Below are 27,640 nucleotides of genomic sequence, written 5' to 3'. Positions count from 1 at the left end.
TTCCAATATGCCAATATATTCTAATATAGCACTGTTATTTCGAGTTTCTAGATTCCCTCTCTTGATGAAGTTCCTAAAATCTAATTCAAACCTATGGGTATTACTATTAAGACTAAAGTTTACAATGCTGCATTCCCTCTACCACTCAAGTGCATTTTAAGGTAAAATATATAGAGCACTCTCAGGTCAGTTTTTCATGAAATAGAACACCTTTTAATTAAGGATATGGAATACAGTTATATATTTATATTGTGGGATTTTAAATGACAACCCTAATGCCATCCAAATTTTCTCAAACATTTTATCTTTATTTTACTCAATAAACATTGGTAAGAATTATAGTCATAATCCTAACTGTTGATTTTGTTGGAACCGTGCTAGTTACACAACCACAAATGCTGTTCCCTTCAGTCAGTAAAAATCAGGAGGAACCAAATCTAACCTGCAAGTTTTCAGTTCCAGTAGTATTTGAATTTTTTTAAATTAGCAAGCCTTTTAAATAATCACTCTTTTCATAAGTGCTCTTGGTAAACCTTTAACATTCCATTACATAATACTTTATTGTCTGCAATTTTAAGCTTTACAAATACTTGTGATTCTCAAAGAGGTAAGTGTGATAACTTCAGGAACAGCAACATTAGTTGAATTTTTCTTTCTCGTTGCAATAATAAGATTGGGCTCTAGGCGCCGCTGTTCACCAATTAGGGAAACGGGAGGCTGCGAGCTAGAGTCCCTCCCTCCCCTACCTCTACAACACAAAGCAGAGTGAAGTGGATACTCACAGATCGTGATGCTGGAAACTTAAAAGTACTTCTCTTCGCTCTCTAATATATTTTGGATGTACTTGGCGAGTGACTGTGTAGATGCATAAGCTGATTCAGAACCAAACAGCTCAAGAAACCGCGGAATATAGGCTCAGCCACTGCCATGGCGAATCGGCAACTGCTCCTGGACCGCAGCGGGCTGGTCCTACTGTATATTTTCCTGGGGACGCTGCGGGAGTCTGGGGCTGGGCAGATCCGATACTCGGTGCTGGAAGAGACAGACAAAGGCTTCTTCGTGGGCAATATTTCCAAGGCCCTGGGGCTGGAGCCCAGGGAGCTGGCGGAGCGCGGAGTCCGCATCGTCTCCAGAGGAAAGACTCAGCTTTTCGCTCTGAATCCGCGAAGTGGCAGCTTGATCACTGCTGATAGGATAGACCGGGAGGAGCTCTGTGAGGCGGTTTCCTCCTGTTTTTTAAACCTGGAGATACTTGTGGAAGATACCCTTAAGATTTACGGAGTGGAGGTGGAAATAATGGATATTAATGATAACGCCCCCAGCTTCCGGGAGGAGGAAGTAGAGATAAAAGTCAGTGAGCATGCAACTCCGGGATCGCGATTTCCTCTTCCTAATGCTAGGGATCCAGATGTGGGAATGAACTCCCTCCAGCGCTACCAGCTCAACCCTAATAATTACTTTTCTTTGCAAGTGCGAGGCACAACGGATGGGGCCAAGAATCCTGAGCTAGTGCTGGAGGGGAGCCTGGACCGGGAAAAAGAGGCTGCTCACCACCTCCTCCTCACAGCCTTAGATGGAGGAGATCCCATCCGCCAGGGCACTGTTTCCATCCGCGTGGTGGTTCTCGATGTAAATGACCATATCCCAAAGTTTACACAGTCTGTATATGGAGTGAGTGTTCCTGAGAACCTCAGCTCCGGAACTCGGGTGCTTATGGTAAACGCAACTGATCCAGATGAGGGAATCAATGGGGAAGTGGTATATTCATTCCTGAATATGGAAAGCAAAGCTTCTGAGATATTCCAGTTGGATTCTCAATCTGGAGAAGTCTTAATACAAGGTTCTCTGGATTTTGAGAAACACAGATTCTATGAGATGGAAATTCAAGGCCAAGATGGTGGAGGTCTCTCCACCACTGCTAAGATGTTGGTCACAGTTGTGGATGTGAATGATAATGCTCCAGAAATAACTATCACATCTTCTACGAATTCAGTGCTGGAAAACTCTCCTCCAGGTACTGTGATTGCTCTTCTAAATGTGCAAGATCAAGACTCCGGAGAAAATGGTCAAGTCTCCTGTTTCATTCCTAACAATATGCCTTTTAAATTAGAAAAGACTTACGGAAATTATTACAAGTTGATAACCAACAGAGCACTGGACAGGGAGCAGGTACAGAGCTATAATATAACGTTGACAGCCACAGATCGGGGAAGTCCACCCTTGTCTACAGAAACTCATATTTCACTGAATGTAGCAGATGACAACGATAACCCGCCCACTTTTGCTCACTCCTCTTACTCTGCCTACATTCCTGAAAACAATCCTAGAGGGGCCTCCTTCTTCTCGGTGACTGCACTCGACAGGGACAGCAAAGAGAATGCCCGGGTCACTTATTCTCTGGCAGAGGATACCCTCCAGGGAGCACCTCTATCCTCCTACATCTCCATAAACTCAGACACCGGCATTCTGTATGCGCTGCGTTCTTTCGACTATGAGCAAGTCCATGAACTGCAGTTGTGGGTGACAGCACATGACAGTGGGAACCCACCGCTCAGCAGCAACGTGTCACTGAGCATATTCGTGCTGGACCAGAATGACAACGTGCCGGAAATTCTGTACCCCGCCCTCCCTACCGACGGTTCCACGGGTGTAGAGCTGGCACCCCGCTCTGCAGAGCCCGGCTACCTGGTGACCAAGGTGGTGGCTGTGGACAGAGACTCGGGCCAGAACGCCTGGCTGTCCTACCGCCTGCTCAAGGCCAGCGAGCCGGGACTCTTCGCGGTGGGGCTGCACACGGGCGAGGTGCGCACAGCGAGGGCCCTGCTGGACAGAGACGCGCTCAAGCAGAGCTTGGTGGTGGCAGTCCAGGACCACGGCCAGCCCCCTCTCTCTGCCACCGTCACACTCACTGTGGCCGTGGCCGAGAGCATCCCTGACGTCCTGGCTGATCTAGGCAGCCCTGAATCTTCCGCCAGCCCCGACGACTCAGGCCTCACACTCTACCTGGTGGTGGCGGTGGCTGCGGTCTCCTGCGTCTTCCTCGCCTTTGTCATTGTGCTGCTGGCGCTCAGGCTGAGGCGCTGGCACACGTCGCGCCTGCTCAAGGCTTCAGGAGGCGGGTTAGCGGGTGTGCCCGCCTCTCAGTTTGTGGGCGTGGACGGGGTGCGGGCTTTCCTGCAGGCCTATTCCCACGAGGCCTGGCTCACCGCTGACTCGAGGGGGAGTCACGTGATCTTCCCGCAGCCCAACTACGCGGACACGCTCCTCAGCCAGGAGAGCTGTGAGAAAAGCGAGCCTCTTTTGATAGCTGAAGATTCAGCTACCGGTTTAGGCAAATGTGAGCCTACCAGTAATCAGGTGAGATTTATTTCCTGCCTCCCAATTGTTGATATCTCTGCACAGGTCTTCTAAGTTACTTTTTTCCGAGCCTGTTATAAAATCTGTTTGGGGTGGGGCATATCTTCTTATATATTTAAAGCAAAACGTGAGTTTCTGTAATTTACCTTTCATCAATTTTCAGACAGGTTTTGTGAAAGGCTTTTTTTTTGGTCCTGTCAGCTTCTTTTGTTTGTTTCTTTGTTTTAATTCAAAGGTCCAGTTCAGTTATCATGGCTTGCTTTGTTGTAAGTTGAATTTTAGTAATATTTTTCTATCACCAGTGTCTGACTATCAATGTAGACTGGTTATTATTCAAATTAATGATTCATAAACATCAATTCGACTTCATGTTGCCTCCATTGATCTATAATTATATTCTACCATTATTTGTTTTACTTCTAATGTTCATATTTGAGCCTGTTGATTCAATAGCATACTTACTCTAGCTCTTTATCTATAATACATATACACACACATTCACACATATACACTTTTACACACGTACGCTTCTCTCTGAGCACAAAACAATTCTGTTTTGATTTTTGGTGGCTGGTAATACATTTAGATCCTGTTGATTATTTCAATTTTGTCTCATTTATTTACCCCATCAAAACAAGACCTACTGACTGCCTTTTAGATATGAGGGTCTCTTGGGAGAGGAAATATAGAGCACACTTTTTCGTCTTAAGTTCTAGACATCTTTTCTACTTCTACAGTGAAGTCATTAGATTGTTCTGAAGAAATAGTTGAATTGTAGAACTGGTGTTCTTTCCTTTTATTCTTTTACTTGTACTTTAGTGTCTGTGTATTGTTGAAGGTTTTTTTTTTTGTTTTTTTTTTTGAGGAACATGGGCCTCTCACTGCTGTAGCCTCTCCCGTTGCGGGGTGTTTTTTTTTTTTTTTAATGTAGTAAATTCTCCTACAGAAATAGCTTTTAATTTTGATCCAGTCCTTCTCAAAAAGTTATTTTCAAATCTGCTAGACATGCTTCCATTTTTCAGATTTGTTTGTATGGGAACAGTTTGTGAATATAAGAGGTGGAGCGGATACTTAGAACCCGTGAGACTGATTGAGCTGGTATTCCTCTGGATACTTTTGTTTTCACTATGCTTAGGAGTCTTGGATTCCTTTTGTCATTTCCTTTGTAAACTCATTTTAAAAAATTTTATTGTAGTTGACTTACCATGTTGTATTAATTTCTGCTGCACAGAAAAGTGATTCTGTTATACATATATATATATTCTTTTTCATAGTTTTCCCTGTTATGGTTTATCACAGGATGTTGAATATAGTTCCCTGTGCTATACGGCAGGGCCTTGTTGTTTATCTATCCATCCATATAATAGTTTGCATCTGCTAATCCCAAAATACCAATCCTTTCCTCCTCCACCCCTTCTTCCCCTTTGCAACCACAAGTCTATTCTCTAAATCTGTGTGTAAACTCATTTTAAAAATTGAAGTATAGTTGATTTACAATGTTGTGTTAGTTTCATGTAAACTCATTTTTTAAATATAAGTATACTCGATTCTTATATTCAGAACCAACTTGTTATCGAAGCCCTGATAGTTACCTAATAATGTGTTATCTGCAGCAATGTTTAGGAAAGTCAAGGGGGGAAAGGAAACTTATCTGGGGTATTGATCTCAGGAATCATCTCCACAGTCAATTCAGCTCAGCACTCTCACACCACTTCTAGATATTTGGTGCAAATTACTTGCATGTTCATGTTCCCTTTCAAGATATCCCTTCTCATTTCAGAATTGACCTTACTATAGTTAACTAAAAATTGAGTATCTAATGTTTGGACAAAAAGAATTTCAACTGTAGGAAAGGGAAGTCCTGCAACACATGCCTAAATTTGTCTTGAAATCAAGAAAAATGTTAGTGTTTTGAGCATCTAGGGATAGAATTTATGCTTATGGGATTCCAGACTGAGAAAAAAGATTTAAGGCCTTTTACTTGAACTGAAATTAGATGAATAAAAAGAATATGAGGTGTTTGCTGGAAGAGGGAGGTTGTTTCGTATTTTTTTTTTAACATAGTCTGAACTTGTTAGGAGTTGGCAACCAAGATCTTAGAGAATAAAAAGGAAATGTTGGTTTTGACACTTGAGATTAAGAAAGTTGTTTTGATTAGCGGTAGTGATAAAGTTCTGTTGAGAGGCAACGTTTGGTACCGTTAAATAAAAGGATAAAAATAAAACCCTCCCATTTCATGTCATTAAATTCCTATAGTAACCTACTAGGATATGCTTTTATATTCTCTTTATGATGAAAGTGTAAAACACTTCATAATCCTTTTCATAAATCTCTTTTATAAGTAACAAGAAGACTTTATGGTATTGGCTATCCTTATCCTGAGTAAAACCTATACAGCTTTGATCTCTCCTCCAGTTTCCTCTGATGAAAGGAGGAGGAAAATCATACACATATCAGATTGAAGATAATACTGGGTGTCATTTCATGGCTGTCAAAATTTCCTCATACCACATGGTGGGGCTCTTTTTCCACGTGGTCTTTGTTCTAAATCTGGAGAGGAGACTTTGCCTTGTTCTTCCAATATGTGCCTTGCCTCTAATGAGAAAATGACAGACTTTTCTCATTACTAGTTTAACGGCTCTTCTATAGGATCCCGTCTCTAAGGAACCCTCTTTGGTAGTAAACACTGGAAAACAGACCTATCCAAAACTCCTAAACTGCCTCATTCCCTATATACATCAGTTCAACATATCTGTTGGAATACCAAATCCCATTATTTACAAGGCTTCTGACTGCAGTTTTCTAAATAGACTCCAAGGGCCGCTGTTGGCCAATGCGCTGCAAGAGCTAGCGTCCAGTATCTACCCCAGTGATTTCTTGTGTAGTCACAGAAGCAAGTCGGAAAGGAGAGTAGCCTGGACTCAGGCTCTCTACTTGGCAAATCTGATTCCAGAATACAGATTGGGATGTGTTCAAACTGGGAGCATTGAGTTTTCTATGTAGTCGATGTGGGTATTTTAAACGAAATTTATAAATCATCTTTTCTTAACGTTGGAGCCTGCAGCAATGCACAGAAGGATGGGAAATAAGGGGAAGCAGAGGAGCGGTACCCAGCGATGGCAAGTAATCTTCCCTTTCTTGATGCCTTTGTTATGCGGGGCACTCTCCGAACAGATCCGCTATTCTATTCCAGAAGAAATGGACAGAGGCTTTGTGGTGTGGAATCTCGCTGAGGACCTGGGGCTGCATGTACGGGATTTATTGACCCGCAACCTCAGAGTTAGTGCAGAGAAACAATACTGTAAACATGGAGAATGGGAAAGTACTTGTGAGTGACAGAATAGATTGGGAGTCACCCTGCCCCCAAAACCCTCTGTGTGTCGTGCCTTTAGAAATTGTAGCAGAGAATCCTCTAAATGTTTCTCACGTAAACATGATGATAGAAGATATAAATGACAATCCACCTCATTTTCCCCAAAATAGCATTGTTTTACAAATCAATGAACTTGCAATTCCAGGAACTCGGTTTGGCCTGGAATCAACTATAGATGCAGATATAGGGCTTAACTCTCTGCAGAGTTACCAACTCAGCTATAGTGAGCATTTCTCTCTGATGGTTGAGGGTAAGACTGAAGGCAAGAATTCCCCAGAATTAGTGTTGGAGAAGCCTTTGAACCAGGGACAACAGAGCTCTCACCTCCTGGTCCTGACAACAGTGGACGGGGGTGATCCGGTCTGAACTGGCAAACTCAAATCAGGATCAAGGTCACTGATGCCAACGATAACCCCCCAGTGTTCAGTCAGGATGTGTACAAAGTTAGCCTGCGTGAGAACTCGCCCCCAGGCACCTTTGCGCTAAAGGTGAAGGCCACTGACCAGGATGAAGGCATCAGTGCAGAGATCACCTACTCCTTCAAAACACTATGAGATATTGCAAATATGTTCGTGCTAGATCATCAAAGAGGAGAAATTAAATCCAAAGACCCTACAGACTTTGAAAGCAGTAGCAGTTATACTATAAGCATAGAGGCCAGGACGGTGGAAGCATAGCCACCGAGTGTAAAATTATACTGAACATTTTCGATGAGAACGACAGTGGCCCAGAGGTGGTTTTCACTTCGGTGTCTAGTTCCATAACCAAGGTTGCAGAACCGGGAACAGTGATTGCTTTGTCTGAAACACATGATAAAGATTCGGGAGAAAACGGGGAGGTCACATGTCTCATAAAAGAGAGAGCTCCTTTTAGAATTGAATCTTCACCAATAATTACTACAAGCTTGTGGCAGATGGGGCCCTGGACCGGGAGCAGACCCCAGAGTACACAGTCACCATCGCAGACACCGACAGGGGCAAGCAGCTACTCTCCTCCAGCGCAAGTGTCACTCTACACATCAGCGACGTTAATGACAGCACTCCGGTTTTCCACCAGGCCTCCTACGTGATCCACGTGGCCAAGAACAACCTGCCTGGAGCCTCCATCGCGCAAGTCAGCGCCTCCGACCCCGACCTGGGGCCCAACGGCCACGTCTCCTATTCCATCCTGGCCAGCGACCTGGAGCCGCGCGCGCTGTCGTCCTACGTGTCCGTGAGCGCACAGAGCGGTGTGGTGTTCGCGCAGCGCGCCCTCGACCACGAGCAGCTGCGCGCCTTCGAGCTGACGCTGCAGGCCCGCGACCACGGCTCGCCCGCACTCAGCGCCAACGTGAGCCTGCGCGTGCTGGTGGGCGACCGCAACGACAACGCGCCCAGGGTGCTGTACCCGGCGCTGGGGTCCGACGGCTCGGCGCTCTTCGACACGGTGCCGCGCGCCGCGCAGCCCGGCTACCTGGTCACCAAGGTGGTGGCGGTGGACGCCGACTCTGGACACAACGCCTGGCTGTCCTACCACGTGCTGCTGGCCAGCGAGCCCGGACTCTTCAGCGTGGGGCTGCACACGGGCGAGGTGCGCACTGCGCAGGCCCTGGGCGACAGGGACGCGGCCCGCCAGCGCCTGCTGGTTGCTGTGCGCGATGGGGGACAGCCGCCCCTCTCGGCCACCGCCACGCTGCTCCTGGTTTTCGCGGACAGCCTGCAGGAGGCGCTGCCGGACCTCAGTGACCACTCTGAGCCCACTGACCCCAGGCTGAGCTGCAGTTTTACCTGGTGGTGACCTTGGCCTTGATCTCGTTGCTCTTCCTCCTTGTGGTGATTCTGGCCCTTGCTCTGCGCCTGCGACGCTCCTCTAGCCTGGCCACCTGGTGCTGCTTTCAGCCTGATCTCTGTTCTAAGACTGGTCCAGGGGTTTCTCCGAACTACAACAAGGGAACCTTGCCTTATTCCTACAATCTGTTACGTTGCCGATTCTCAGAAAACAAGGTTCAGTTTTCTCACCATGACCCCAGAAATGGTGCCCCCGCAAGATCTTTCTAATGAAGCTCTTTTAGTAGTAAGTGTCACTGAGGAGAATAACAAGTTAAACTCTAGCTCTGTTGCTTCCATTTACGTGAGTTTCAATGAATGCCTTTCATCTGCATATGGGTTTGGTTTATTTTTTAAACCAATATTTAGGAAAGAAAATCTTAAACAGATTATATCTACTATCACTTCAGTTTTGTTTGCCCTCTCTCAGTCTTTTCTGTCCCTTTCTCAGTGGGTCAGTTACTCCATTATTAACCCTCAAGTATTTTAAATATTTTGACAATTTCATGAGTTATTCTTTATCCACAAACAAAATCTCTCTTACTGTGAGAAGTGGGTATTACGATGCCGCTGCCATTCAAATATTTTAATGGAAGCATAATATTTTTTTCCTGTAGGCGTTTCTCTTATTCAGAACATCAATATCTTGGCATATAAGGCTTTTCTTAAGGCTTTTCTTTACTCTAGGTACAATTTGCTAGGGATTCTCTGAGTGCCATTGAATAGATCAGTTTTGTGCCCTACCTTTTCTCAGAGCTACCTGTAGATTTCATCCCAGTGTTAAAGATATTATTTTATGGTATAACTGCCAAACATGTTTATCCTCAGAATCTAAATATTTACACACATGAAAGCACAATAGTGAGGATTTTTTCCTGTATTCTGATGGGCTTCCAGTGTATTACCAGTGATCTCAGTCACTGGAATTAGGTTTGTTTCCCAGAAAAAGGTAAGCTTATAATATTCTTTGGGTTCTATTTTTCCTAAACAATCTCTCTCTCTCTCTTTTTTTTAAATTGAAGTATAGCTGAGTTACAATGTTGTGTTAGTTTCTGGTGTATAGCAAAGTCATTCATATACCATATATATATATATATATATATGTATATTCTTTTTCATATTCTTTTCCATCATGGCTTATTACAGGGTATTGATCCTAAATATTCTTTTTTAATTAATTATTTATTTTTTTACATCTTTATTGGAGTATAATTGCTTTACAATGGTGTGTTAGTTTATGCTTTATAACAAAGTAAATCAGTTATACATATGTTCCCATATCTCTTCCCTCTTGCGTCTCCCTCCCTCCCACCCTTCCTATCCCACCCCTCTAGGTGGTCACAAAGCACTGAGCTGATCTCCCTGTGCTATGCGGCTGCTTCCCACTAGCTATCTATTTTACGTTTGGTAGTGTATATATGTCCATGCCTCTCTCTTGCTTTGTCACAGCTTACCCTTCCCCCTCCCCATATCCTCAAGTCCATTCTCTAGTAGGTCTGTGTCTTTATTCCTGTCTTACCCCTAGGTTCTTCATGACATTTTTTTTTCTTAAATTCCATATATATGTGTTAGCATACGGTATTTGTCTTTCTCTTTCTCACTTACTTCACTCTGTATGACAGACTCTAGGTCTATCCACCTCATTACAAATAGCTCAATTTCGTCTCTTTTTATGGCTGAGTAATATTCCATTGTATATATGTGCCACATCTTCTTTATCCATTTATCCGATGATGGACACTTAGGTTGTTTCCATCTCCAGGCTATTGTAAATAGAGCTGCAATGAACATTTTGGTACATGACTCTTTTTGAATTACGGTTTTCTCAGGGTATATGCCCAGTAGTGGGATTGCTGGGTCATACAGTAGTTCTATTTGTAGTTTTTTAAGGAACCTCCATACTGTTCTCCACAGTGGCTGTATCAATTTACATTCCCACCAACAGTGCAAGAGTGTTCCCTTTTCTCCACACCCTGTCCAGCATTTATTGTTTCTAGATTTTTTGATGATGGCCATTCTGACTGGTGTGAGATGATATCTCATTGTAGTTTTGATTTGCATTTCTCTAATGATTAATGATGTTGAGCATTCTTTCATGTGTTTGTTGGCAGTCTGTATATCTTCTTTGGAGAAATGTCTATTTAGGTCTTCTGCCCATTTTTGGATTGGGTTGTTTGTTTTTTTGTTATTGAGCTGCATGAGCTGCTTATAAATTTTGGAGATTAATCCTTTGTCAGTTGCTTCATTTGCAAATATTTTCTCCCATTCTGAGGGTTGTCTTTTGGTCTTGTTTATGGTTTCCTTTGCTGTGTAAAAGCTTTGAAGTTTCATTAGGTCCCATTTGTTTATTTTTGTTTTTATTTCCATTTCTCTAGGAGGTGGGTCAAAAAGGATCTTGCTGTGATTTATGTCATAGAGTGTTCTGCCTATGTTTTCCTCTAAGAGTTTGATAGTGTCTGGTCTTACATTTAGGTCTTTAATCCATTTTGAGCTTATTTTTGTGTATGGTGTTAGGGAGTGATCTAATCTCATACTTTTACATGTACCTGTCCATTTTTCCCAGCACCATTTATTGAAGAGGCTGTCCTTTCTCCACTGTATATTCCTGCCTCCTTTATCAAAGATAACTAAATATTCTTTTGAAATATATTAGTAGAGTACTACCCTTATTTCAAGCAAATGCTAGTTGGAATGCTTCCATTTTGTTCTAAAAATGTTACTGTGTCTTCTTCACTTGATTTCCTGCGAGGTGTGATTCTGGTAATGTGTACAATCAAGTTTCTTAATTTTAGGTTTCCATATTATTGTGAAAATTTGATTTTAAAATGTTAAATGTCAACCACATGTTAAAGTAGTTCTTCCATTTAGGCAAATTTAAGAATCTACCAAAAAATTTTGCCACAGATTTTAGCTGGGTGAGAAATTTTAACTTATTCTGTTATATAATTTCTCAAAACATGAAACTCCTAAGGAGATTCCCATAATAGGTGTGTATGTGTGGTGGCGGTGATATCAAAGCAGGTGCACTAAAATATACAGTTAAATTTACTGTGTATAGAAACTTCAAATTCATGTAAAAGCTCATTGGAAAAATCAGAATACGCCTACAGGTACACAAAATAATCTCAAGAAAGTGACTCTGTATGAAAACTCTAGGGAAATAAAAAGAAGCTCACTGAAATTCCAAGTAAAATGGATACTGTAGTTTTGGTTGGCTCCACTTCCATCCCTATTTGGAGAACAGTAGGTGGAGCTATTTAAGGTCTGAAAACCAAAATCCTTTCCTGGAGTTCAAGATTGTGCAGTAATTGGTTAGGACTCTGAGCGCCGCTGTTCACCAATCAGGGAGAGAAAAGCAGAGAGAGATCCTGCTAGCCGGGCACTCGCGTTGAAGCACAAAGCACGGATAGAAACTAACCATCTCCGGGACTGTGTGGAAACTGATTGGAAGAGCTCGGGTCCCCCAACTGTCGGATTTTAAGGACGGATGCGCTGATCCGGACTTCGGTGATCAAGGGAAGAATTGGAAATAATCCTCAAGGAAAGTGACAATGATTCCTGCGCGACTGCACCAGGACTGCAAAAAGCTGGTCCTGCTGGGAGTTCTCCTGGGGGTTCAGTGGGAAACTGGGTGCACCCAAATCCACTATTCGGTTCCTGAGGAGCTGGAGAAAGGCTCTAGGGTGGGGAACATCGCCAAGGATCTGGGGTTGGAGCCCTGGGAACTGGAGGAGCGCGGAGTCCGCATCGTCTCCAGAGGTAGGACACAACTTTTTGCTCTGAATCCGCGAAGCGGCAGCTTGGTCACTGCCGGCAGGATAGACCGGGAGGAGCTCTGTATGGGGGCCATCAAGTGTCAACTAAATCTGGAGATTCTGATGGAGGATAAAGTGAAAATATACGGGGTAGTGGTAGAAGTGAGGGACATTAATGATAATGCCCCGTATTTCCAGGAAGGTGAATTAGAAATAAAAATGAGTGAAAATGCAGCCACTGGGATGCGATTCCCCCTTCCCCACGCTTGGGATCCGGATATAGGGAAGAATTCACTCCAGAGCTATGAGCTCAGTAGTAATACTCACTTCTCCCTGGACGTGCAAAGCGGAGCGGATGGTAATAAATATCCGGAATTGGTGCTGGAGCGCGCCCTGGACCGCGAGGAAAAGGACGTTCACCACCTGGTTCTCACGGCTTCCGACGCGGGCTATCCAGTCCGCACTGGCACCGCGCGCATCCGTGTGATGGTCGTTGATGTGAACGACAACGCACCAGCGTTTGCTCAGTCCGAGTACCGTGTGAACGTTCCGGAGAATGTGGCCGTGGGCACCGAGCTGCTTCTGGTAAACGCCACCGACCCTGACGAAGGAGCCAACGCGGAAGTGATGTATTCCTTCCGGTATGTGGACAACAAAGCGGCCCAACTTTTCAAGCTAGATTGTAATTTAGGAACAATTTCAACAATAGGGGAGTTGAACCACGAGGAATCAGGATTCTACGAGATGGAAGTGCAAGCAATGGATAACGCAGGATATTCTGCACGAGCCAAAGTCCTCATCACAGTTTTGGACGTGAATGATAACGCCCCTGAAGTAGTAGTCACCTCTCTCTCCAGCTCCATTCTGGAAAACTCTCCCAGAGGGACGTTAATTGCCCTTCTAAATGTAAACGATCAAGACTCTGGGAAAAATGGACAAGTGATTTGTTTCATCCAAGGGAATCTGCCCTTTAAATTAGAAAAGGCTTATGGAAATTATTATAGTTTAGTAACAGACACACTCCTAGACCGAGAACTGGTTCCTAGCTACAACATCACGGTGACTGCCACTGACCGAGGAAGTCCGCCCCTGTCCACGGAAACTCACATCACTCTGAACGTGGCAGACACCAACGACAATCCGCCCGCCTTCTCTCATGCCTCCTACTCCGCATATATCCTAGAAAACAACCCCAGAGGAGCGTCCATCGTCTCTGTGACCGCCCATGACCCCGACTATGGAGAGAATGCCCAGGTCACCTACTCCCTGGCGGAGGACAGCCTCCAGGGAGCTCCCCTGTCCTCCTACGTCTCCATAAACTCAGACACTGGCGTCCTGTATGCGTTGCGTTCCTTCGACTATGAGCAATTCCGAGACTTGCAGCTACAAGTGATGGCACATGACAGCGGGGACCCTCCACTCAGCAGCAACGTGTCTCTGAGCCTGTTCGTGATGGACCAGAACGACAACTCGCCAGAGATCCTTTTCCCCGCCGTACCCACCGATGGCTCCATGGGCGTGGAGCTGGCACCCCGCTCCGCAGAGCCCGGCTACCTGGTGACCAAGGTGGTGGCTGTGGACAGAGACTCAGGCCAGAACGCCTGGCTGTCCTACCGCCTCCTCAAGGCCAGCGAGCCAGGGCTCTTCGCGGTGGGGCTGCACACGGGCGAGGTGCGCACAGCGAGGGCCCTGCTGTACAGTGACACACTCAAGCAGAGCCTGGTGGTGGCGGTCCAGGACCACGGGCAGCCCCCTCTCTCGGCCACGGTCACGCTCACTGTGGCAGTAGCGGACAGCATCCCCGACGTCCTGGCTGATCTAGGCAGCCTTGAGTCTCCCGTCAGCCCCGACAATTCGGACCTCACGCTGTACCTGGTGGTGGCGGTGGCTGCCGTCTCCTGTGTCTTCCTCGCCTTTGTCATTGTGCTGCTGGCGCTCAGGCTGAGGCGCTGGCACACGTCGCGCCTGCTCAAGGCTTCAGGAGGCGGGGTAGCGGGTGTGCCCACGTCTCACTTTGTGGGCGTGGACGGGGTGCGGACTTTCCTGCAGACCTATTCCCACGAGGTCTCGCTCACAGCGGACTCGAGGGGGAGTCACGTGATCTTCCCGCAGCCCAACTACGCGGACACGCTCATCAGCCAGGAGAGCTGTGAGAAAAGCGAGCCTGTCTTGCTCTCGGGCGATTCCGTGTTTTCTAAAGATAATCATGCATTAATTCAGGTGAGTGCATATCAAACATTCTCCTCTGAGCTTTGAGCAAGATATCTCTTATTACAGGTAATTAGTATTTATTCGGAATTTATAAAACAGACAGCAAGAAATTTTTATAAACATTGCAGGCACCATTGACAACCGGGCCGACTTCCTTCAGGCTTTTCCTCACGTCTATTTATAATAATTTAAAAAATATTTGTGTATGTTATATATAAAATTTTATATCCATTTTATACAGTACTTTTTAATACTCTATATAATTTTTCTAATTTAATTTACCAACTGTACAGCTCTTCTTGCTTTTGATGGCTGTTTTTATTTCCCATCGGCCGTCCAGCAGGTTTATGTTGAACGTCTGATGCCAATTTATCTCTTAAGAACACAGATTCTTCTAGAGGGGTTAAATCTAATTCAATCAAAAGTATATAAATGATATTTTAAATAAACTATTATAAATAGAGCGGTTTCTGACTACACATGAAATTGCCTAACAAATTCATAAATTGTATTTAGTTTCTTTTCAAGTGCAATAATTCTGGTTATTAGGGATGCATACATTATACTTTCTCAGTGTCCTACGTTATTTCATGGTTTCACATCATTCATGAAATTCCAAATATCGTGAGTTTATTTCTTATGCATTTAAAACGTTCTCACTGAAATATGCACGGTGTAAGTGTTGTCATGAGGAAAAACTGAAGAGATTGTTCATTTTTCATCCCCATTACAGAGTTCAGGAATACAAGTCTATATGTGTTTCCAGTTTAGATATTTCTTTTGCCCATTATCCACACTGACGATATTATGGTGACTCTGTGGAATATTCAGAGTTAACAGATTGTGTTTTGAGCACATTTTTGATATCGTGGTAAATTTGTAGTAATTCTCTCTTCTTATTTAAAATTTCCCATAATTCTCACACACAGACAATTTTCTCGAAAATGCACAGATTCTGTTTCCTGAGAACCTTACGCTTATTGTAGAATGTTGAACAGAAATCAAATGCTAAAATATATTATTCTTGGGAAAGCATTGCTGTAACCTGTGAGAAGCCTGGTTTCTTTTGGTGAATTCTTTTTTTTTTTTTTAAGGATTTAAAAAAAATTAATTTATTTATTATTGTGGTTTTGGCTGTGTTGGGTCTTCGTTTCTGTGCGAGGGCTTTCTCTAGTTGCAGAAAGCTGGGGCCACTCTTCATCGCGGTGCGTGAGCCTTTCACTGTCACGGCCTCTCTTGTTGCGCGGCACAGGCTCCAGACGCGCAGGCTCAGTAGTTGTGGCTCATGGGCTCTAGAGCGCAGGCTCAGTAGTTGTGACGCACGGGCCTAGTTGCTCCGCGGCATGTGGAATCTTCCCAGACCCGTGTCCCCTGCATTGGCAGGCAGATTCTCAACCACTGTGCCATCAGGGAAGCCCTCTTTTGGTGAATTCTATAAAGGGGAAGGAAATCATAACATCCTAATTATTTTCTCCTGACTTGTTGCCTATCTGTTTTCAAAAATACAATAGGTAATTAAAACCAAGACTTATAAAAGAGATTGAAAACGATTTGGAGAATGAAAGATAATCAAGTTGCCCTAAAATGAGGCAGTTACTGCTACTGAAATTCACATGTCACTTTATGCTTCTTGACAGCCAAGACAAAAAAAGGAAATTAAAAAAAAAAAAAGGAGATATAAAGTGGATCTATTTGCCTTATTTTTTTTAAGGAAGTTTTTTTTTTTACACATCTTTATTGGAGTATAATCACTTTACAATGGTCGGTTAGTTTCTGCTTTATAAAAGGTGAATCAGCTATACATATACATATATCCCCATATCTCCTCCCTCTTGCGTCTCCCTCCCATCCTTCCTATCCCACCCTTCTAGGTTGTCACAAAGCACCAAGCTGATCTCCCTGTGCTATGCGGCTGCTTCCCACTAGCTATCTATTTTACTTTTGGTAGTATATATACGTCCATGCCACTCTCTCACTTCATTCCAGCTTACCTTTCCCCCTTGAAGGAAGTTTTTGAGCATATCTAAAATGGCAAACTTCATATTGACATTAAGTTCCAAATGGAATTTAATAAGTAGAACTTTCTCAATAATACCAAGGAAAACAGAGAGAAATGTAACTTCTGTTGTTTTGTAAAAGCTATCAAAATGTTTATCACGTGGCCAGTTTTCTTGTGGTGGTTGATTCAAAATGAAAGACGTAACACACAATAGAAATTATTTGGGAAGCTAAACTAGCATAGTCCAATTACGCTGACTTTGTTCATGTAACTTGATTTAGGGACAAATCATTAAGAGCTAGGGCAATGAATAGTGATGACCCTTAGGCTGTATCTCAGGTATCAGTGATCTCAATTATGCTTCCAGTATGAGCTAAATTGGCTTCATTAAGTAGTTGCTGAGTGAATGAATGAACAAATGTATGTGCTCTGGGGATTACCTAATATCAGTATTCCAAGATGTAGTGTGACAGAGAAACAGCAGCTATGTAACGAGGTAACTCCTAACTGTGTGACCTTTGACGTTACTCAATTGCTTTCAGCTTCAGCAAAATAGGGATTGTAATATGTAATTTGAAAGATTGTGGTGAAGCCTAGTGATAACATATAAACCGTCTGGTTCATAATATGTACTTAATTAACAGTAGTCCTTTTTTTTTTTTTTAACATTGTTGATAGAAAAAGGAGTCCTGCTTTCAATATCAGTACACTTAACATTCTGTTGGGAAAAGTAATAATGATTTGTGTACTCCTCCAGACAATACAATGGGATGACCGGTGAGTGGAAGTAAAACTGTTCTAACAATTTTATGAAAGCTACTGTAAAAATCTTAAGTGCTTAGGCACGTTCTTGATTGAGAAGGCCCTGTTTGGGGTCATGAAAGATAGGGGGAAGATTGTTTTTGATGAGACAATTTTATGAATGTTAATTTTTCTCTCTCTGAATGATAGTTTAACTTAAACAAGGGTCCTGTGTAACTTATTATTTAAGGACCAATTTACTCCAATAGAATTGCTAGGATGATTTAAATGGAAAATGGATCACCAAAATCTGAAAGCTGGAGTTATTTGGTTTTGGCCACATGAGAATTTAAGTTAATGGCTGCACAAAATATCAATCTTAGCTTTAGGATATTTGTTGATAATTTAGGATTGATAATTAGGTTATTTGTTGATTGGTTTTTTTAGAGTAATTGGACAATGGGCTTGGATTTTATTTCCTCTGGTTTCAGTAATGAAATTATGTCAAGGACTTTTCTTATCTTCCTTTGTGTTATATGGAAGGTGGGTATGCATTCACTTAATCTAGTTAAAGTATTCAGCTATAACTTAAAAGTTGTAGTTCCTCTATTTTATAGCACCTAAAATTGGAATGTAATCTATCATCATTCTTCCCCCACTTCCATTCTATAAGAGATACCCTCCTTGAAGCAGCAATGGCCTAGGATCCTTGCTGAGTCTGTACAACTTGTTGAGACTACTCAACCCATAGATTATTTTAAGCTGCATTAGAAGACTAATGATAAACGAGTGGATTGTATTACAGTTTTCTCAGTTATATGTAACAGAGTATAGCTGTGATCATGAATTGATTAGTTCTGGTGAAAAATCTGCTTTTTCTTTATGCAAGGTATCAAGTTCAAGAAAGTAAACGCCTTCACATTAAATATGTGCCACGCTTTGTATATCTATTATACCTCAATAAAGCTATTTTTAAAAATTTTAAGAAACACATAGTTGTGACGGGATGTTGATCAAACTAATGACTGTATATATTAGGAAAGAGACAGATTTATTCTCTAATGTTACACTTGGAGTTCATTTTTAGGAAACCATACCTAATGAAAAGTTATCAATAACAGAGCACACTCTTTAGGACACATTTTTAAAACACTGATAGGAAAAGATAGCCAATGGCAAAGATAATTGAAAAAACTCTTTGATAGAGGATACGTTTTCTGGATACCAAATTGGAAGAGCTCTAGTTCAGGAAAATGTGATGAAATTGCCATCAGATGGACCATAGAGGAGATAAAATAATTTATCTATATGTAGAAAGAAATCAGTACCTCCACAATTTCTCTGAGAGAAGCCATAAAAAGATCTACTATGTTTAATAATCATTGAGGACAAGCATAATTTCTTAGTTCATCTTTAAGTCTCTGAAGAATTGCACACAGTGGTTTGTATACCTTCTAAATACTCAAAAAAAGGCTTGAATTCAATGATTAGAAAGTAATCTCTTGGGGAAAAATCATAGTGCAAATCCATTTTACGTGTGCTTTCCCCCTACATCAAACTCCTAATAAGAGCCAACTCTCTGATCTATCTATCTAAAGATAAGGAACTGAAGATTTATCAAATTTTTAAAATAGGTGCCACAATCCATAAGATTTCTATGTTGTGAAACCTGCTAGAAGCTTTCTATATATTTATAGCTGAAGATCCAACCAATAGTTCATCCTGAGACTGTATATGAAAAAAGTAAAGCCTTTTCCCCCACCAAAAAATAAAAATAAAAAGAGAGACTCAATCTAAAAATACTCTTAAATGTCTAGAAGAAATAAAAAGTCATTGCTTTGGTTTCATATGCTGGAGTCATTGAGAATATAAACTTCGAAGAATATTTAATTGCCTGAATAAAACTGTACTACTGCTTCTCAACTTGCAAATTCCAGTGAGAAACATCTTTCTCTTTGCTCTCAATTCTTCAGAACCTTGACCTCTAATTTCTTCAGGTTGCAGTTCTAGAGTAGGGACGCAGAGCAGTGCTATCAGCCCATGTAGAAACAGAGGTAAACAAGGAGATCCCATAATATTTCCACGGGGTGACTTTCCTAATCGCACCTTGCCAGAGATCTGGGGCTAGGTGTCCAGGACTTAATGGGCTCAGAAGCTGCAAGTTAATGTGGAAAAAGAATACCTCACTCCAAGTGAAGAAAGTGGGGATTTATTTGTGAGTAACAGGATGGACCTGGAGCAGATATGCCGACATACTATACTTCGTATCATACGTTTATAAATGGTAGCTGAGAATCCTTTAAATGTTTTTCACGTTAATATAGATAGTCAAGATGTAAACGATAATACTCCCCAGTTCAGCAGGAGTGCTATTGAGTTAAATATGTGAGTTGATCCAGCCTGGAGCAAGGTTTGCAATAGTACCTGCAAAAGATCCTGATGATGGAAGCAATTCCTTTACAAAGTTATCACCCTAACAGCAACTGTATATTTGTCTTCCAAGTAAAATAGACCAACAGTGGAAACAAATAGATTGAACTTGTGTTAGAGAAGCCACTAGACTGGGAAAAGCAGAGGTCGCATCACTTAGTCCTGACAGCATTAGATGGAGAGGAGCACCAGAAACAGAGCCACTCGGATCCCAACCCTGGTGGTCGACGCCAACTACAACCCCTCAACCTCCGATTTCAGCCAGAATGTATACAGGGTCAGCCTTCAAGAAGACATGCCCCTAGGCACCTCCATGATGAGGCTGAGGGCCACTGACCTGGACAAGGGCATCAAAGTGGAGATCAAGAATGTCTTCGCAGCCCAGAGTACCCATATCCAGTTTGGCCTTGATCATGGTAGAGGAGAAATGAAAACCTTAAGTACATTGGAATATGAAGAGATTAAAAGTATTCCATAGTTTTGGAAGGAAGGAATGGGGGTGTGTGTGGGGGATTGGTTTCCCGGTGTGGTTGAGATCAAAATTCTAGATGATGATGACAAAGTACTGGAGGTTTTATTTTTTTGGCCGCGACTGGCGGCTTGCAGGATCTTAGTTCCCCGACCAGGGATTGAACCCTCGACCTTGGCAGTAAAAGCGCGGGGTCCTAACCACTAGACTGCCAGGGAATTCCCCCCAGAGATTATTTTTACTTCTATTTTCATAATAATTCCTGCAGATTCTGCACCTCAGATAGTAACTGCTCTGTTTAAGACACAGGATCCAGATTCAGGAGAAAACAGGGAGGTCAAATGTCTGGTACAAGAAAATACACTTTTTAGAATTGAATCTTTCACCAGTAATTACTACAAGCTTGTAACAGATGGGGCCCTAGAGTGGGAGCAAACCCTGGAGTGCAATGTTACCATCACAGCTGCTGACAGAAGTAAGGCACCACTCTCCTCCAGCAGAAGCATCACACAGCACAGTGGCGATGTCAACAACAACGCTCCAGTTTTCCATCAGTCCTCCTAAGTGGTCCACGTGGATGAGAACAACCCTCCTGGCACCTCCATTGCCCAAGTCTGCACTGCAGATCCCAATCTGGGACCCAATGCCTGTATCTCCTACTCCACCATGCTATTGAGTTAAATACTCAATTCAAATACTTTGAGTGAGTTTGAGCTAGCACAGAATGCCAAATCGAGACATTCCTTGTAATCAGGTAATTGTACAAATGGATCCCAATAATGGTAGTGTGGCATTTCACCAAACTTGCAGTTTATAAACACTTCAAAAATTAGGTACTAACATTTGCATATAAAATTCCCCATTATATATTTTACTGTCAGTCTTTTTGGAAGCTTGCCGTATAGCAACAACGACCACACACAAAAAAGGAAAAACAATTACCTTTGGAAAGTGAAAATACGTAAAATGGATAATATGGAAACACTGAAAAGAGTGAAAGGATTACTGGTAAGTCAAAAGAAAGAGAATATTAGGAGAAAGATGCATTAGAATGCGTCTAATTGGTTAGTCACGGTAGGGTTCCTTGTTGGTGTGGGTTTTGTTGTGCAAGATATGTTAATTTTATTATAAATTCCACCTGGCTGTTGGTCTCCAAAGGGAATTCAACAAATCAGATAATTTGGCATCTTCAACCTGGATTCTGATGCTCACCTGAAAAGTTTGCTAAAGCTTGGAAACCAAGAAAGGCAAGCATCTCAACGAATACGTGTCACTTTCATTTACTGGCTTTACCTTATTTAACATTGTTCTAGCAGTACGTTAGAGGAGGCAGTGAATATTCCTGGTGAACAAGGGGCACTTGTTTTATACCTACTGCCTCTTCTATTTACATTTTTTAAAGTAGTTTTTGCATATGTGGTATGAGGCGGCGATTCAGTGAGGTAGGGGTTAAGGTTCTTTTTTCCTATATGGATGCCCAGTTTTTCCAGCATCACTTGTCAAAAAACTTTTCCTTTTCCTATTGAATTGCTTTGGTACCCCTGTTGAAAATCATTTGATCTATATATATGGGTCTATTCCTAGACTCTACATCATGTGCCATTGGTCTATCCATCCCTTTGCCAATACCACTCTGTCTTGATTATTGTAGCTTTATAAGTCTTGAGGTCAGGTAGTAAGTCCCCCAAGTTTTTTCTTCTTTTTCAACGCTGTTTTGACTATTCTTAGTTCTTTGCCTGTCCAAATAAATTAAAATTGTCTTGTCACTTTCTAAAGGGAAAAATCCTGAAGGGATTTTGAATGGGATTTATTGCCTTGAAACTATAAATCTACTGGTGGAGGGGTCATCTTAACAATATTGAGACTTCCAATCCAGGAGAATAGTATATATTTCATATTTCCATTTATTTAGGTCTTCTTTAACGTCTCTCAGCAATGTTTTAGGTCTTGTATATCTTTAATTAAATTATTCCTACACATTTGATGATTTTGGATGTTATTGTAAAATGTATTTCATTTTCTGATTGCTAGTTTACAGAGAAACTATTGATTTTTGTATATTGCATATGCTTTTGAAAAACAAGAGGTGTAGGGTGCTCTATTCTCATACTGTATGAGAATATAATGTAAGAGAATATAGTATAAGCTTAAATCACCTCTACGTAAGTTCAGGCTTACATTCTGTGCAGGAGTAGGTAGGAAGAGTCTACCCCCAAACAGAGTAAACACTAGTGTCTGCCCCAAGTCTAGTAGAGTGGATCATTCATTCATTTCTGTAACAAATATTTATTAACTGCCTATTATATGCAAGGCATTGTCCTAGGTGCCAAGGGTGCATCAATGAACAGGCAGATATGATTTCTGCAATTAATGGGTCCCCATTCTATGATATGATCTTTTACAAGCCTGATAAATGCCACCAAGGAGAAAAACCGGGTGCTAAGAGAGCTTGTAATAGAGAGGCCTACTCTGGTCTGAAGGGTCAGGTAAGTCTTCTTTCAGGAAGTGATTCTTACTGTGCTATCTGAAGGATGAATATAAGTTAGCTAGGTAACAAGGAGATTAAAGAAGAAATTGTCAGGCAGAGGGAATAGCATGTATAAAGGACCTTTAAAAAAGAAAAGAAAAGGTGAGCAAATTAAAAAGGGTTAGGGAGGTTAGAAATGGAAAATAAGTAAGTGAGGTACATTTTAAGTAACCTTGTACTTAGGAGCTATTGAAAGGTTTGAAACAAGGCAGAGACAAGATATGGTTTAATTTTTTTTTTTTTTTTTGCGGTACGCGAGCCTCTCACTGCTGTGGCCTCTCCCGCTGCAGAACACAGCCTCCGGACGCGCAGGCTCAGCGGCCATGGCTCACTGGCCCAGCCGCTCCGCGGCATGTGGGATCCTCCCAGACCGGGGCACGAACCCGTGTCCCCTGCATCGGCAGGCGGACTCCCAACCACTGTGTCACCAGGGAAGCCCTGGTTTAAATTTTTAAAAGATTACTCTGGCTGCTGTGTGGTGAATAGATATATGAGGGTTATAAATGGAAGTAGGGAGAACAGAGGGGAGACTGCGTTCCTGGTAAGAAATGGTGCTGCACTGGATTCAAGGGAAGGCGGTGGATATAGAAATAAATGGATAGGGACTTCTCTGGTGACACAGTGGTTAATAATCTGCCTGCCAATGCAGGGGACATGGGTTTGAGCCCTGGTCGGGGAAGATCTCGCATGCCGCAGAGCAACTAAGCCCACAACTACTGAGCCTTCGCTCTAGAGCCCGTGAGCCACAACTACTGAGCCCACAGGCCACAACTACTGAAGCCCGTGTGCCTAGAACCTGTGCTGCACAACAAGAGAAGCCACCACAATGAGAAGCCGGCGTGCAGCAACAAAGAGTAGCTCCGGCTCGCCAAAACTAGAGAAAGCCCGTGTGCAGTAATGAAAACCCAATGCAGCCAAAAATAAATAAAATAAAATAATTTATACAAAAAAAGAAATAAATGGGTAGATTGGAGATGTATTTAGGAAATATATCCAACAAGACAATAATGGAGTGGGTGGAATGTAAATTCCGTAAGGGCAGGGACTGTTTTCTTTATTATTATATTCTTCATATCATTGCCTGGCACATGATAGATTCTTTTTTTTTTTTTTGTCATGGTTTGTCTTTTCTTTTCTTTTCTTTTTTTTTTACGTGATAGATTCTTAATAAAAAATTGTTCACTGAATAAAGGATGAAAAGGGGGGCATAAGAGTTATTTCCAGGTTTCTGAATTAAGGAACTGGATGGACAAAGGTACCATTTAGTGAGATGTGGAAGACTAGTGAAGGGTAGATTTCAAAGAAATCAAGAGTTGAGTTGTAAGCATGTTAAGTTTAAGAGTCTGAGAAACATCCAAGTGCAGATATTAAGAGTGTGGTTGGGCATATGGTCACCATTCTTTTACTCTGATTTCTTCCATTGTGATAATCCCTTCAGATGGGTAGAACTTTACCAGGTTGAGCATGATAAACTTCCTGATAGCTCTACACAGGTATGTTTTTGGGCTCATGGCAGAGCTACTCCTGTGTTTTATTTTTCTTATTGATCTTTTTTTCACTATTAGAAACAACCAGCACCCAGAGAACCTCACTGTCTCTAATTCATACTCACCCACTCTTGAGACTAGTCCTGGTACCCAGTTCTTTTCTGCCTCTGGAATTCTGTTTGGATCATAACTTATCAGGCTTTTAAAATTTGTTGTTGTTTAATTTTCTCCCACTTGATTGTATGTTTTCCATGGACATTTTTAAGCTCAGTTTTTCTTCACCATCAGTTTTTGGCTTATAAACAGTAAAATTTCAGATAAAGAATGTTTAGGATAAAAAGTGCATAGCAATAATAATAAAATTTTTGGATTTTAATATTGTGAATATACTTGGAAGATTGTATACCCACACCTACCTTAAACATCCTGTAGAGTCCCCAGTAACGTTGTAAAAAAGATACTGCTTCTTATTCTATGACTTTCATCTGGTATGTACTTTCCTCCTTATCAATGTGTTAGCTCTCTCTCACCAGCAAGTATATAGCTCCTAGATGACAAGGATTTATTTATTTTTTCATGCTATGTTTTTAAGGCCTGTAACAGTGCTTGACACTATTAAGCTCTAAATAAATATTCCTTAAGTGAATTAACAGTGACTAAGCATTTGAAGCTGAAAGCAACAGTATTAATGATCATAGAACTTCTTTTGCCCTTGAGGCTATAGAAATTTTCCATATTTTGATGGGGGTAGATTATATGGGTGTATACATTTGCCAAAACTCATTGAACTTAAGATCCTTGCATTTCACTGTATGTAAACAATATTTCAATTTAAAAGGAGATTTAAGAAAATAAAACATCAGATTCTCCTCACCACCCTCACCTTGCCTCCAGACTCACCCCCAAGAGGTCACTACTGTTAATACCTGATTATGTGTACTTCCAAGCATTTTTCTGTCTATGTAAATGTGTGTGCTGTTTGCACAACAGGGATCGTCTTACAGTACATATACTGTTCTGCAACCTGCTTTTCCCAGTTAATAATATCTCAGGGACACCTTTCTTGAATCCTTATAGGTCTGCTATCTACCTCAATCTTACTAATTTTCTTTTATTTATTTTACTTTGGGGTAGGAAGCACATTTACATGGTTCAAAAATCAAAACAATATAATAGGCATGTATTTTCTCTTTCCCATTCCTGTCCTTTTTCTATTCCACTTGTTTCCTCCTACCCCCTTGTATGGTCAGGCCACTCAAGATGGCTGCTCTCTTGCCCTCTGAACATCCCCTGCTCGACCAGTCCCTGTTTCACCTACAACCTACTCACATGACTATACAATCCTCTTAATCATAGGGCTTAATCACCTGTGTGTTTGCCCCCTGCCCCAGCCGCTGGTTTCCCTGGTTAACTGATGAACCAACCTGACATCAACTGCACTATAAATGGTAGCCTCCTTCTCCCCCTTCTCCTATAACTGAACATCCCAGGAGCAATTGTCTCAGTGTCGATGGCTTGTCAACCCAGCGGCAACTAGTCAAACCGTCTTAGTTCAACTGTCGATCACTGAAAGGTCATTGCCAACTATCGGTCAGGACAATAACTCACTTTTGCACTTGCCACCAGATCTCCCCACCAGAGGAAAACATTACAAAATGGCCCTGCGACTGGCAGTTAAGTCCCCAGTGGTTTGGGTTTGCATACTCCACAGTGTATGTGGGGAATAGGATTAGAAAGGGACTTATAGATTTCACCTGTCTTCTACCCAGCCCCACTTAAACTACTAAGGTAATTAATCAGAGACCCTTACTAGAGAACATCAGCATCATTTTAACCTGGTGGTCTTGTTATACCGCCTCGTCAGTATTCGGCACCAGCTGAGGGTACTGAGGGTGGGTAGGCGGTACGGTACTGCAGGCCAAGACAAAAAACCACAGGCAGGGGTGATATTATCTCAGAGTGCTGTTCCTGCTTGTATTTTGCTCAAAGGTCATGATATCTTCTGTATTGTACCTGTTAAAAATCTTACATTTCATCCCTAGCCTGTGCAGAGGGAGTCTGTTCACGGACTGGGCATCGGCGGCAGCCTCACTGTGAAATGTGTCTGATTGCTGGGTCTGCAGCAAGATGCCTCTATTGCTGTAGAATGACAAGTAGAAGCCCTGGCTAAACATACAGCAGCTGCCTTAAATAATACTAGACATGCAATTACCCTCCTGTCTGAGGAGACCACCCAAATGAGACAAGTGGTCCTTCAAAACAGGATGGCTCTGGACATGCTAATGGCAGCACAAGGCGGGACCTGTGCTCTCATTCAAACTCAATGTTGTGTATATATACCCAATAACTCCCACAGTATTTCCTCTGCTACGAAAGCTTTAGGCCAGGACAACCCTGCCATAGATTCCCTCTCCATCACCTCGGTAAGCGCTTGGCTCCACAATTTGCCCACATGGCGAATGAGTATTTTTCACATACCAGCTGTCTTACTCTTGATACTCTTTAGCTGCTGGTGTCTGTGTGGCATTTGTGGTGTGTGGTTGCGGTGCACCTCTACATACCTGACATCAGGGATATCGTGGAAGAGGGGGTGAACCAAGATTGTAAGGGTCATGCAGAGTACGTAGGGGTGGAGCGTATGGTCAGGCCACTCAAGGTGGCTGTTCTCTCGCTGTCCGTACATCCCCTGCTTGACCAGTCCCTGCATCACTTACACCCTACTCACATGATTATCCAATCCTCTTAATCATAGGGTTTAATCAGTGACTACGTGCTTGCCCCCTGCCCCAGCCGCTGGTTTCCCTGGTAACTGATGAGCCAACCTGACGTCATTTCCCCCTATAAATGGTAACCTCCATTTCCCGTGAGTAGCGAAGGTTGTTGCCACGTCCTGCTTGCTGTCTGCTGTTCATGGTGGAGTGTTGCTCCACGACCTTTTGCTTCTGACTTGTAGGATTCCCTATCCAACAAATCATTGATGTCTCTGTCACGGTCTCCGGGCTTTTTCTTCAGTCTTGGAGTTGGGCAAGTACAGAGCTTGTAGGCCCGCGGGCTGCAGCCTAACACCCGTAGAGGTAAACTTAATTAGTTTCTTAAGTATCCTTTCAGCATTTCTTTATGCAAATGTGGGTGAATTATGGATATGTTTTTATATCCCCACTTTTCTTACAAAAGAGATAACATGCTATACATTGTTCTGTATCTTGCTTTCTTCACTCCTCAATGTATCCTTTAAAACTATTCTCATATTAATACATAAGAAAGCTGTTTTTTTAAACAGCTGCTTAGTATTCTATTGTGCTATTAATCAGTCTCCTGATTAGTAAATTGATACTTGGGTTGTTCCAATCTTTGAGTATTACAAACAACTGCACTGAATAGCCTTGTACCTGCATTATTTTGTACATATGCAATATATTTGTGGGATAAATTTTCAGAAGTGGAATTGCTGAGTCAAAGAAAAAAATGGGCTTGTAATTTTGATAG

The 27,640-nt window shown here is 42.3% G+C and overlaps 1 protein-coding gene and 1 pseudogene across 35 annotated transcripts in view; both read left to right on the top strand.

Moving 5' to 3' along the window:
• LOC105748547 (protocadherin gamma-C4) overlaps positions 1 to 27,640 on the top strand; it is a 179,097-nt gene that overhangs the window by 87,824 nt on the left and 63,633 nt on the right. For 4 of the 35 annotated variants that reach the window (XM_049708651.1, XM_049708648.1, XM_049708650.1 and 1 more), the window contains one exon: positions 2,803 to 3,357. The exons of 25 other annotated variants lie outside the window; for them this stretch is intronic. In XM_049708651.1, the coding sequence (XP_049564608.1) occupies positions 2,803 to 3,357 (555 nt within the window). Of the gene's footprint in view, positions 1 to 4; positions 3,358 to 13,856; positions 14,511 to 27,640 lie in introns of those variants that run through there. 6 more of the 35 variants (XM_049708663.1, XM_049708665.1, XM_004280242.3 and 3 more) reach the window with 5 other exon arrangements.
• On the top strand, positions 5,798 to 9,925 carry LOC105748542 (protocadherin gamma-B2-like; annotated as a pseudogene).

This window comes from Orcinus orca, chromosome 3 (assembly GCF_937001465.1).
Source record: "Orcinus orca chromosome 3, mOrcOrc1.1, whole genome shotgun sequence".
NCBI classification, from domain to species: Eukaryota; Metazoa; Chordata; class Mammalia; order Artiodactyla; family Delphinidae; genus Orcinus; species Orcinus orca.
Note: the sequence above shows the minus strand (reverse complement) of the source record. Positions and strands in the feature narration are given on the sequence as shown.